This window comes from Falco biarmicus, chromosome 13 (assembly GCF_023638135.1).
Source record: "Falco biarmicus isolate bFalBia1 chromosome 13, bFalBia1.pri, whole genome shotgun sequence".
In the NCBI taxonomy this organism is placed as follows: Eukaryota; Metazoa; Chordata; class Aves; order Falconiformes; family Falconidae; genus Falco; species Falco biarmicus.
Window position 1 is genome coordinate 520,888 of NC_079300.1, and position 13,319 is coordinate 534,206.

At 45.5% G+C, this 13,319-nt stretch overlaps 1 protein-coding gene across 8 annotated transcripts in view; it reads left to right on the plus strand.

The window, feature by feature from the left end:
- The first annotated feature begins 1,745 nt into the window (after positions 1-1,745).
- Positions 1,746-13,319, plus strand: part of TSC22D2 (TSC22 domain family member 2) — a 31,186-nt gene continuing 19,612 nt past the window's right edge. For 6 of the 8 annotated variants that reach the window (XR_008825164.1, XR_008825163.1, XM_056358398.1 and 3 more), the window contains exon 1: positions 1,772-4,425. Coding sequence is in view for 5 of the 8 variants with exons in the window: in XM_056358398.1 (XP_056214373.1) it covers positions 2,435-4,425 (1,991 nt within the window). In the remaining 3 variants the exon portion in view is untranslated. Of the gene's footprint in view, positions 4,426-11,044; positions 11,173-13,319 lie in introns of all 8 variants that reach the window. The other 2 variants (XR_008825165.1, XM_056358397.1) reach the window with 2 other exon arrangements.

Here is a 13,319-nt window from a genome sequence, read left to right on the forward strand (position 1 = left end):
AACCAAGGATGTTGCACACATAAGGAGAATTCAGAAGGCACCACAGAACAGAAAGCAGAACAGATTGGGTGTAACCTGAGATTCTGGACTCGAAAGAGACTACCCATGTGTATGGCAATAGCTGAAGGGACAGTCCTCTACCCAGAGTATACCCAGAAAAGCGGGAGTTTGGTACTTGGCAGGGCAGAAACTGTGGGACATTGACCTGGGGCTAACAGAGAAAACCCCACTGGTAATCTTCTACATTTGGTCAAATGACACTACCAGATTCCCACTGAATTATAGCAATGGTCAAAGAAATGGAGAATTGGGTGATGATCAGAATTCTTTCCTCCATGAGAAGAAATGAGAAGGTGTCACAGGATAATCATGACAGAAAGTTCAAGTATGGAGACACAGACCATTTGAAATATCTGATTAATGGAAGATGCTAATAACATGAATGGACACATCCAAACATCTCCTGCAGAAGTTTTCTGGAATTGGCGCTAGCACAGTAGTTGATAAGAACTTCAAATTAATGTTGGGGGTGGAAAAAAGTGGAAGGGCATTTGCTAAAGTTCGTGTAGTCAGCAGGCCTGATAATAATGGATAAATTTAATGGATAAATTTACCACGGTGGCTCATGCCAGATTCAGAACTCCTTCCTAACATAAATGAGTCCCTACACTGTTAATGCAGTAGGTTTAAGCTCTGTTGAAGCCAAAGAAGTATTCGGTATGATGATATATTGGAAAATACTACTGAAAATAGATACAGAAGAGATGGATTAGCATGCAAAATTGCCAAATAAATCAGAACTTGGCTGAACTGTTTGCCCTTACAGGTAACAGCTGAACCAAAGGGAAGCTAATAGTGGGGATCTTCCGTATGTTACAACTGGTCTTAAAGCAGATTGCAACCTGACAGCCGGCCAGGACAGGTTACTGGTACAGTGGCAAGGCACAACTGTTCAAACCGGGACCAGATTATCATACAGGAAAACCCTGATGACATTGGTGACTGTAATAACAGAAATGAGATACAACAGAAAGTTGACTTACATATCAGGGATTTCTGAGATGAGCACCTGAAGACACCAAAGGTAGGCTCCTTATGGCCTAGGCTATGGCACCAGCAGTGCCTGGCCGGCAGGTCTGCGTGCGGCTCTGCTCGCTCGTCTCTAAGAGCGATTACTCGAACTGCGAGTCACGCAGAGTCAGGCTCTGGGAACGGCCATGGCAATTATGAGAAGTAGCTAGCAACCGGTTACCTTCGTGAGTATAGACCTGGGACTACAAGTTGGCTAGGAATTTAGGCTTGGAGATACGACGATTTTCATAACTGGCAGAGCGAATTTCTGGAATAACCTCCTACCGTGGCGGGGCAACTGCCACACAACAGCTGACATAAAAGAACTAAACAGCGTCAGCCGCCGCCCGAAACGGTTACGGACAGGGCCCTGGCCGCGATGCCCCGTTAACAGCCCTCCCGCAGGAGCTGGGCCGCGGCACCTCAGCGCGGGGAGGCGCGGGGCGGGGGCGGGCTCGCGCCCCAGGGCAGGCCGCAGGGAGGCTCGCGCGCCCAGCTGCCGCCGGGCCGCGCGCGGCCGGGCGGGACCAAGCTGGACGGTCCGCGGGGGGAGTGGGCGGGCGGCACATTCCAAGCGGCCACCGCTCGCGCCGTGCTCCCCCTGCGCCGAGCGGCGGCGGGGCGTGACGTCATCACGCCGCAGCGTCGGGGGCGTGGCCGCGCCCTTCCCAGGGTGCAGCGCAGGAGAAGTTGAGCCCCATCTTGGGCGAAGGGAGCGGCAGTCGGAGCCCGCGCTCCCGGGGCCGGCGCCGCTGCAGCGCAGGTGGTCGCCCGCCGCAGGGCCGCCTCGCCTGCTCTTCCGCCGCGCCGCCGCAGCGCCGGCCCGCCGCCCGGGGGGGGGGGCTGGCCGCGGGGCTCGCCCGCGGGCTGGTTCCGAGCAGGATGCGCCTGGCGCTGGTCTCCAGGTAGAGCGCGGAGACAGGGCGCGGGGGGAGACGGGGCCGCCTGGGCCTCGCCCGGCCGCCGCGGGGCCCCTCGCGTGGGGCGGGCTGCGGGCCCGCGTCTGCGGCCGCTGCGCACGCCCGGGGCCCGCGCCGCGCCGCGGCCGGCAGGAAGCTGCAGGGCGCTTGGCCGGTCCCGCTGCGCTCAGAGCGGGGGCTGCGGCGGGGAGGAGGAGGCGGCGGCGGCCGGCATCCCGGCCGCGGGAGGAGGGCTGCGGACGGGGAGGAAGAGGAGGAGCCCCGCCGCCCCCCGCGCGGCCCGCGGCCTGGCAGCGGCAGCGCCGCGGCCCGCCCGCCCGCCGCAGGAAGCAGCCGGAGGATGTGCGGTGGCGCCGCCGGCCCGGTCGGCACGCCGTGACAGCCCGCCCCGGCCCCGTGCGCGCCGCGCCCCGGCCGGCGGAGACCGGCCCCGCGCAGGAAACATGTCCAAGATGCCGGCCAAGAAGAAGAGCTGCTTCCAGATCACCAGCGTGACCACTGCTCAGGTGGCCAGCAGCATCACCGAGGACACCGAGAGCCTGGACGACCCGGATGAGTCCCGCACTGAGGACGTGTCTTCTGAAATCTTTGACGTTTCCAGAGCCACCGACTATGGCCCCGAGGATGTCTGTGAGCGGAGCTCCTCAGAAGAGACGCTCAACAACGTGGGTGAGGCTGAAACTCCTGGCAACATCTCTCCCAACCTCCTTTTGGATGGGCAGCTGGCTGTGGCTGCGGGTGGGGTAGCTGCGGCTCCGCCAGCTGTGGCCCCCAGCGGGGGGGCTGTGCCCAAGAGCTCTGCGGCCCCCCTGTCAGCTACTGCCCCTGGCACTGCGGTGGCAGCTAGCAGCAGTGCTCCAACCGCCTTGCCCTCCACAGGGCTTTCTGCATCTGCTGCTCTTGGGACGATGTCTCAGACAGTAGCTGCTGCGTGCAGCTCACGCTTCAGGGTGATCAAGCTGGACCATGGTACAGGGGAGCCCTATAGGCGAGGACGATGGACGTGTATGGAGTATTATGACCGGGACTCGGATGGTGGTGGTGTCCTGGGCAGGACTGGAGATTGCATTAGGCACAGCAGCACCTTTGAGCAGGCTGCTCAAGAGAGGGACAGCGGCCTTGGTGCCACAGGAGGTTCCGTCGTGGTCTCAGCTGTGCCAGTGTCAGCCCATGGCCCTGATTCTGTAGCTGACAGTTCCCTGACTGCTGTGTCACAGCTGATCCAGACAGAGAAAATGAACCAGTCCTCTCTACAGCAACCTAATTTTGTCATTGGGCAACAACAGCAGCTGCAACAACCCATAGGTGGGGCCGTGCCTCAAAGTACTGCTCAGCCTATGTTTTCTGGGGCTTCGGTAGCAAATCAGCAAATGGTGGTGCCACAGCAATCGCAGCCACAGGTAAATACGCAGGGTGTTACACAGGCTGGACCCAATGGGAAAGGCATGGCACCTCCAAAAGTGACAGTAGGGCAGCCAAGCATTCCTGTGGCACAGCAGCAGGTGCAGCAGGCAAACATACCAGTGACTCAGCCTCAACAGTTTGCTTATTCTCAGTCCCAGATTCCACCAGTGCATCTACTGCCAACGCAACCTTCTGGTCAGACCGAATACATGCAGCACATGACAATTATGCAGTCTCAAGGAACTATTCAACAGGCTACTACAGGCTCTGTTCCAAGTACTGTGGCTTCCAACCTTCCTGTGGGGCAGGTGACCGGCCAAAATCCCTCACCTGTGGGAGCACCAGTGATGGGGGTGTCGGCACAGCCTGGTGAAGCAGTTGGACAGGGATCGGGATTAATGCAGAGTGGCCAGACACAAGCTAGTCAGACTGCCGTTCCGAAAGCAGGAGGTGTGGTGCAGCAAGGCATTGGACATGCTGGGATTGTGCAACAGAAATCTGTGACTCAGCATCAAATGGGTGGAAGCAGTCAAGTGTCCGGAATGCCTGGTGCTCCCCATGCTGTGGTCTCTGGAGTTCAGAGCGTGCCTGCAGTTGTGCCGGGTACAAGTGTGCCTAGTGTGTCTACCACCACTTCCGTTACTATGCCAAATGTCCCTGTTACACTAGTCCAGTCCCAGCTGACTAGCCATACTTCTGTCAGCAGAAGTACCGGTGTTCAGCCACAGCATGTCGGACACTCATTAATGCAGGGCACGCCTAATGTACCTGCGAATCTGCCACAGTCAAACCTCGGACAGTTTCAGACCCAAGCTCAATCCTTAGTAGGCCAGATTGATGATACTAGAAGAAAATCAGAACCCCTACCTCAGCCACCACTTTCTCTTATAGCTGAAAATAAACCTCTTGTGAAGCCTCCCATTCCAGACACTCTAGCAAATCCTCTTCAGTTACCTGCAAGTACTCCTATGAACAGTCTTGCCAGCTCTGTATTTGGCATATCTATTCCTGTTGATGGTGATGAAGACAGGTATGAATTATTTTGTAATGCCATAAAAATACCTTTTCTTAAGGGGGGGGGGAAACCACTACTATCGAGTTACTGTCAAGTTCATATTTTCAGAAATTTGTACTGAAATGTACTAGGGCTACTTGTTTTGTTGTTTTAAGAGTACAGAAGGTAGCAAAGCGTTCGGGCAAGCAGTGAACTGTACTTGTTCCTCTCAGGCTGCAAGTGTGATTACTGATCTCACTAAATGGGGCAGAAAGTAGCCTGAAAGCTGCTTAATGCACAAATAATATGACTACTTCCAAATCAAAGACTGAGAGCTATCCTTCTGCACCCAGTTGCTCAGCATGGGAGGAAGTCAGTTCTCTCCTTTCCCCTGAACACATTGTAAAATGATGGCTAGGTTAAGATGGTTTTATCAACACCACTACGTTGCAGTGTTAAAAATAGAAGTGTATTGCTATTTGGGGCCGTCAGATGAGATATCTTGGAAAACTTCAAGGCTTATAAGACAGATTCTTGATTTTTGTCCTGCTGTTGGGTTTGCACCTTATCGGTAAGGAAAGTACTTGCATCTGGATGTGAATTTATATGCTCTTGCACAGTGAAAGCTCTACAGGTGATGATCCTTTGCATTGAAAAAAAACACCGCTTACTTGGGCAAAGATATAGATGCAATGGAAGGTACAACCTTATGATGACTCTCCTTTATGGGAAAGTAATTTGGAACTCTTAGTTGTAACAAAGGTGTGTAGTATGAGCAGACTCATCCAGGGGCCTGAGAGAGGAAGCATGTATGTGACTCTTGTTTCCACAGACTTGTCAGACTGCTCTGAAGGGTAGTGTGATGACTAGAAGTGTTCTTGAGTTGTTTGAGAGAAGACTTTTCAGGCAAAGCAGTGTTTTCTTGTGCAGTTATACTGGACTAGTGTAATTAACATTTACTGTTGGGATTACAGCAATTTGGAGGAATTAAATACATGTGGGGTTTATGTATTTGTATTTTTAAAACAGGAGTAACACCATTATGAAAAGGTCTAATGTGCTGAATTATCCTGTAAGTGTTCCCTCACCTTGGGAGAGTACTGGACTTCAAGATAGCACAGTCAGTGTTGCTCCAAGTGCCTTTTAGTAAAGCAGCTGTGGCGACCGGGTTAGGGTGTAGTGGATGGAGAAGGTACCTCAAAGACAAATTAGTGTTTGGAGAGTTAAATCTGCAGTAATGTAGGTCTTGGGCTGAACTTTGACTAACACTGCGTTTGAGATAGTGACTGCTAATGCCTCTATCCAAGCAAAAACCGTGTTTTGGAGAGTTGTGCTAGTTCTGTTTAAAGTGGTAAAAGACTTAAAAAGTTAAATGGTTAAATTTTTCTAGCAGTGGTGCCTACCTTAAGGGGATTGCTGACACAGCTGACAAACTCTTCTTTGTGCAAATAAGGTTAGATTTCAAGCTGGTACGGTTTTTTTTATAGCTCAATATATTATCAGAAGATGATTTGCTTGTGTTTAATCATTCTGATGATTAAGGAGTCAGAAAGGAAGGAATGTGTTTTGCACTCATTTTGCATAGCTTCTAATACTTAATATTTATATAAATGATAGTAACAGACACTATAATCTGTGACACATGAATCACTTTTATATAATAAAGGAAAAATTGTCCTACTTATTTCAACCTGTAGGCTACTAACTTTGTGGTACACACTAGTGAGACAGTTTTTGGTACTGTTACCCTGAACAGTGATTTTTTAAAGTTATTTTCATAGTTTTGTCTTTGAACTCGAGCCACCTTGCAGTATTGCTTCACAGGTGGTTTGTTTCTAAAAAAACTTATACAGAAGCTTGAGCGATGAGAACTATGATTAAGATACAGGAAGGGACTCTAAATGCAGAGCACTTTTTGACATGCCATATTACGATGTTTGGTAGAGAAACTTAACTTGTGGTTATCTGAAAAGAAACGTGTACTACTTGGTTGTCCGCTTCTGTGCTGGGTGATAAAACCTTGACATTTGCTGAAATGGTACACTAAGCAAGGAGCTACACGGTATGTGAGGGTCTCTCCTGGCTTGGAATAGCTTTCTTTAGTGGTGGTACTGATAAGCAATAAAAACTTACTTTAAATAGGCCTAGACTTTGTACAAAGTAGGAGCTGCATACAGGGCTAGTAGATCTAAGTATATACTTTGCTCCCCTCAAACAGTAGCCTGACTTCCACTGATTTCACAGAAAAAGGAGAAAATGAAAACCTAGTAGCTTGTTAAGGCTGTTTTACCACTTCGTTTTTATTTGCTTTACGCATTGAGAAGGCTTTATTATAAAACTGTCTCCTGCTTGTCTGCTGTCCTCTTCTTGCTCCTGCCTTTTTTCCCCCTCTCTCCTGCCATTTAAATTGTGTCTTGACTCCCATGGGCTTATGCCCAGCTGCTTTATCTGCTGAAATCAGTGGTGAAATAGTTAATGAAGACCTTCAAGTGTTTAACAGGCTGAGTATTGACAATGATAAAACTAATAGGGTGCAGAGGGAGTTCATACATTCTGAGTCACTATTTTAGGCTGCCTGCAGGTTCAGGAAGTTAATGCTTGGTTTTGTTTAGAGTTTATTTTGTGATCATAAGAGCTAGAATTTGATGGAAAGTGTTTCTCTCTTTTATCTTAATATTAATGTGTAATATACCCAGGAAGGGAGGGGGGAGGGGGTGGTCAGTGTGTAGGCAGGTATCTATGTTTCTTCTGACACCTTCAATTGTATTTAAATATTTGAAGCTTACATACTTGAAGCCTAACAAACTTGTGTAGATCATTCTCCTATAGTAATCTTCTAAAATAATGATTCATCAAGGAATACTGTACAGCTCTAAATAACTTGAATTTGTCTAGTAAGTCATTCAACATTCTGAATATGAAGAGGAGCTGTTTTAAAAGTAACATAGTTTAGGATGGGAGTTCTTTGAAAACAATGTGAGAAATACATTAAGTGTGAGATGGAGAGGTCTGATATAAAAAGCTGGTCAGTTCCCATCTTTCTGAAAAAAGTTCTTTGTATTATTGCTATCTTATGATCTGCTGTTTTGAAATGAACTGTAGATAGATGTGGAGACATAAGGTTATGTAGCCTGATATGTAGATAGATGTATAGAACTATGTATCTATAGATGTAGAACTGACTTTTTGCCAGACCTTGCCTCAAAACCTTTAATTTCTTGTTTTGATACTCTAGTACACTTTTACAGTAGTCTAGACAAAACTGTGGTTTCTTGCATTGACCTCATGAATAACGAAGAATCAATTAATCAAAAAAATCTTACCTGGAGGGGAAAAGAGGATGGGTAGGTGGTCCAAAAGAATTTTAAAAAAACCCAACCCCAAACAAAAAACACCAAGAAAGAATGTTTGGCGTGTCACACATTCCTTTAAAAAACAAAGCTGTGTTTTTTTCAGTTGATGTGTCTAAATTGCTAAGCTCTTAAAAAGAGACGTGTTTTGTGGAAGTTATGAAAAATCTACAGCATAACACAGTTTTAATATCTTTTCCTCTCTGAATGTGGCTACAAGTAGAATAAACTGCAATAGTATTCAAGGATGGGGGAAGTATTAATCTTATTGAGGCAGCTGTGAATATTGCAATCCATTTTGAATTTGGAGTCTGACAGATGCTACAGAAACACAAGTAGAACTGGATCTCAAAATTGCCCTGAGTCTCATTGGTTGAACTTAAGCAGCAGTACTGATTATTTTGGATGGAGGGTAGTTAGAGTACCTGAGTGGATTTCAGGATCAGTGTATGCCAGTTTCTCTACTCACCTTTATGCCCGTGTATACACAAATCTGTAGTTCACAAGCGTAATATTCCAGCTGGCTTAATAACTTTGTTGGCTCTTGGGGGAGAAGAAATATGTTGTCTCTGTTAAAAGAATGTTACTGAGAAAGCTTGTTCAAACCTCCTACATGTTTGGCAGACTTTTGGGACAAAATATTACTAGGCATGTTGGAAAAGGAGCAGATTATAGATCATTTTCCAGAGATAGCTGACCAGCTTGAACTGTGCAGGCTGTATTCCAGGAACGCTAATGAATGGCTGCAATTGTGAACTGTCAACTACAGCAGCTAAACTGTTGAAAACCTGATTGTGCAGACCTCTTTGCAGCATATATCTCTGCTCAGCTAAATCATGTATTTGTATAGTGTACTAACTGTTGATAAAATTGAGCTCTTGAGACCATGTTCATAGTATAAGGATGAAACCAGGCATGGGCATTAATGTAACTTTGATAAGGATATCCTTATGTATTGCCCTAGATGCATATTTCATTGTACTTCTGAAGAAAAAAGAAAGTATTCTGCAAATATGTGACAGTAAGCAATACTCAAATTGTATCATTATTATTGAATACTGTCCGTTTCTTCGCTTTTGCTTATAAACCTAGCATACTGAGATTTGAGCTCTACTGCAACTGCGGACTTTAATGTTTTCAGCTCTCCTCCTGAAGGATTTATGTTTATGAGTGTTTGTAGAAGCAGGTGAGAATGAAACATGGACAGACATGCTCCAGAGCCGTGAGTGCCTTCAGTTTGATGGCCAGAACTACAGCATTGGAAAAACATTCAGATAGGACTTTTGAGGTGAACGTTACAGTTGGTGATAACTAAATGATGGTGAATGCAAACAAAGCTCCAGTTAGTTGTGTTCACTTCTTGCTGTACTTTGTATAACAAAAATTACATAAGGTAACTCCAGCACCACACCAGCCTATAGATTATGGAAAACCTGTCCTGCTGTGCATTCATTTTTTGAGTATTACAGGATATGTAAACAGAAGAATGTAGTTGCTCATTTGACAGTGCTGTTTCCTAGTTTAAACGTTAAGTTGCTTTCATTAAGGAGTAGTCAATACATTCTTTAATGAGCTGTGCTTCAGATGAGATAGTTATTAAAAGGGGGAATGGAGGGAAATGCTTGGAGGAAAAAAAAAGTATACCAGCTCTAATATAAATAGTTCTCTGTACCTTGTACTCCTAAGTATTCTGCTCAGCTGCTGTGTGTTACTTTTTTTTTCTGCTCCCCTATAGAAGAATGCAAGTGTTCCATAGTTGGCTTGTTTGTGAATGCTGTCTTGTATAGTAGGAACAGCACACGTTTCATGGAAGCTTTTAAAACTTCTTTTTTTAAAAGTTTAAAGCTGAATATTTAGGTTCTTAGAGCAGGCAGGACTACTGAACTACTGTCACACTATGGAAGAGCTGAAATTTCTCTCAGGCTGTGTATTTTTAGATGAGGTGCTGATAATCTTTTATGACTTCAGGTGACACGGTAGTAGAAGGTTGTTCCCTGTTACTGCACTGGGTACTTGATTATTGGCCTGTTGCATTTTGAGGCTATATATACATTTTTCAGTTTTAAAGCTGGTGATTGGTGGTTTCTGTTCCTCATGGAAAATGCAAACCTTGTTCGTGCTTTCTGTGTGTCAGCAATGATTCCATAAGAAACTTCTGTGAGATTCCTGCTAAAGTACAACTGTTACAGTTCTGGTGGATAAATCTAGATTGTCAGCCGCAGGTGTCTGCTTTTATTCCTATGTTTGACAAAGTGTAAAGATAGAAGTATTTATAGTAACTGCTAAAGCTACTGTCTTCTGAGAAGATTCTCCAGACATAAAAGGTCACTTGAAGTGCAATGTAAGGTTGTCTCTTCATTCCACTTCTTGAGAATTCCTCTATCTTTAAACTTCGTGTTATAAATACAAGTGTGTATTGAGTGCTAGTAAATTCTTTGCTTTATGGGATCATCTATTTTTACTCATGTAGGGTAGGTAGGTGAGTTATTCAGCCACATGACAGACAGCTGGATCCTTGTCTTAATTTTATTTTACATGACAAAAAAATTACTCCACGAGGGTTTTTGTATATATCTATTCTTCCTTTGAAGCTGGGAGTAATGCATTTGTATCATGACAGCTTGCTTGAATGCTTTTAACAGTGCAGTGAGAAGGTAGAAATATTAATTAGTACCATAGAGCGGTGTCAGCTGTCTATCACAGTGACAACTGGCATGTTTGTCTAGTACTTACTAAATGTTAAAAACTGAAATAGGGGGGTCTCTGTCAATAACAGAAACCAGTCACATTGCTGACTGCTGAGATTGGAAGGGAGCTCTGGAGGTCATCATCTCCAGCCCCCTGCTCACCCAGGACCACGTCCAGATGGCTTCTGAATGCCTCCAAGGAGGGAGACTCCATCCCCTCCCCGGGCAGCCCGTGCCGGGGCTCGGGCACCCGCACAGTGATGACGACAAAGTGTTCCCTGATGTTCGCAGGGAACCTCGTGTGTGTCAGTTTGTGCCCGTCGCCTCTGGTCCTGGCACTGGGCGCTGCTGGGAAGAGCCTGGCCCCGTCTTCTGTGCACCCTCCCTGCAGGAGGATGTAATAAACCATCCCATTCGTGGTCTAGGTTCTAATAACTTTTTTAAAAGCTGTTTAATTTAAAATGTTTGCTAATAGATGTTTTCTTGACCAATGTCACGTAAGTAAGGACAGATAGAATTTGGCTGAGTCTGCTTGAATCTGTTTTCTCAGTTTGCTTTTTTCCTACAGATGTTGAAATATTTTGTTGTCAGAAAACCAGGAACCACTTGTACTTACAGGTAACTGGAATATCTAAAACTGCTGTGCTGCAACTTAGTGGAAAAGAAAAAAATCTCATTTTGGGGCCATTTTCTTTGAAGATGAATATTCAAGTCAGCTGTTCCACTGTGCAAGGCCACCTTCACCAGTAATGACAAGCAGCTTTCCCTTTCATCAATAGGTTTGAGGATATAGAGCTTTGTGGGCAAAGCACGCAGTAGGAACCTAATCCTCTACAGTAACATGTTCATATGTATTAATAAATGCCTTTTTCTTTTACCAGCCAAGTTGTGTAAAAGTCAGTAATTTTAGGAGTTTTGACATCTCCGGATTTTTCGATGTATAATGCAATATTAGCAAATGTGAATCCCTTGAATTCAGAAATACGGAATTTGTTGGGTTTTACTACTTCCTTTTACCCAGTGTATTAGGGTCTGCTTTTTGAATGAATGCATTCCAAGTTTGCTCTCTTGAATGGAATAATTTGCGTAAGAATAATATGGCACAGTGATTGTAATTGGCAAATTACAATAGATGCTGAAGGCTCTGTCCCTTGTGAGGTAAAGTTCAAGATGTTTGTTGAAACCATGTAACTTATTTTCAGTAAATTTTTTTTTTTTTTAAACTTGTCTCAATTAATCCAAACATGGATAATATTGATGGGCCTTTCTGTGTGTTTTGGGTCTGGCTGAGCCCCGTAGCAGCCCCCATAGCGCCGTGCTTGCACTGGTAGCTAGAAGGGTACTGGTAACACACCAGTGTTCTGACTGCTGCTGAGCAGGGCTCGCACAGCACCCAGGCTGTCTCTCCAGCCTTCTCCCACCTCTCACCAGTAGGCTGGGGGTGGGCAAGGTCTTGGGAGGGGGCACAGCTAGGACAGCTGACCCAAAGTGACCAGTGGAATATTCCATACCATATGACATCTGCTCAGATATAAAAGCTAAGAGAAAGGGGGGTGGGGGCATTTGTTATTTGCAACGTTTGTCAACGTTTGTCTTCTGGAGCAACCGCTACATGTACAGAAGCCCTGCTTCCTGGGATAGTGGCTGAACATTGCCTGCAGATGGGAAGCAGAGGATAACATCTTTTGTTTTCCTTCACTTCTGCTCATGTGTGACTTCTGCTATTGCTTCATTAAACTGCCTTTATCTTCATTCCCCCCCGCTTCTGCTGAGGAGGGGACTGATAGAGCGGGTCAGTGGGCAGCTGGCTTACAGCGAGGGCCAACCCACCACGCTGTGGCTTTTCTTGAAAGCTTCTTAATACTGGCAAGAATCCCTGACTGGGTCCAGCAAAGACTTTCTGTTTAAGTGTATCAACTTCTAATCTATAGTTGTTTCTCTTTGGAGGTGTGATCTATTGTGGTTTTTTTCTTGAAGCTAAGCTGTACATCAAGTGAACTACATTGTCTTGTACTCTACCTGCAGGAACTGGAGGCTAACTTTATCCAGTGAAAGACAAGTCATTAGTACGAGAAATCTTACAGTTGTTACGTGTTTTGATTTGAGAACAGAATCACTCAGATTAGTCCGTACGCAGTCTGTAGGATTATGTAATTAAAATTCAGCCTGACTGACAACCATGACAGCCTTCACAAAACAGCCTTGCTTTATTAGCACACAGTGTTTTAATAAGCATATCTGTGGTGCTGCTGTCTGCAGGGAGGGAGAGCACAAAGAGCGTTGGTTACCTGGCTGGAACAGAAGCACTAGTCAGGAGTGAACCAATTGTGCACTGTGTCTGGCTTTGGAAAGTGGGAACACAGGATGTAGAGGATGGAAAAGATAATAAAGTCCTGAATGACATGAAAGCTGTTGTGATTACAGGATTGTCTACAATACAGCACTCCTGAGGTTTGGGGACCACTTTCTGGGACCCAAGAAAATTGAACCTTAGAGTTTTGAGTTGCAGCTGTTGAAATCAGATGGAAGAGGTTTAGAAGTTGAGTGTTTGTGCTGTTCTTTCGATGATTAGTATCAAATAGTCATATCAGAATTTACTATTTGAACTCTTCAGCAAAGCTCCTTCAGAAATAGTGAATGATTATTACCTACACAGGTAATTTTATTTTAATTAATAAAATTATTACTGACTAGTGTTGTTTAGTTACATCTCAAGGCAAGGTGCTGCTGTTTTATTGATCCAAGGCTCTGTGAACAGGAAACATTATGTCCTTCTGGCCTCATTAATTTTCACCAGTATATGTAAACTGTAATAGAAACTTGGACTCAGGCTTTCAAAAAACATAACAAAATCAAGGGAAACATCTCGTTCTTCATGTTCCTATGCTCTACT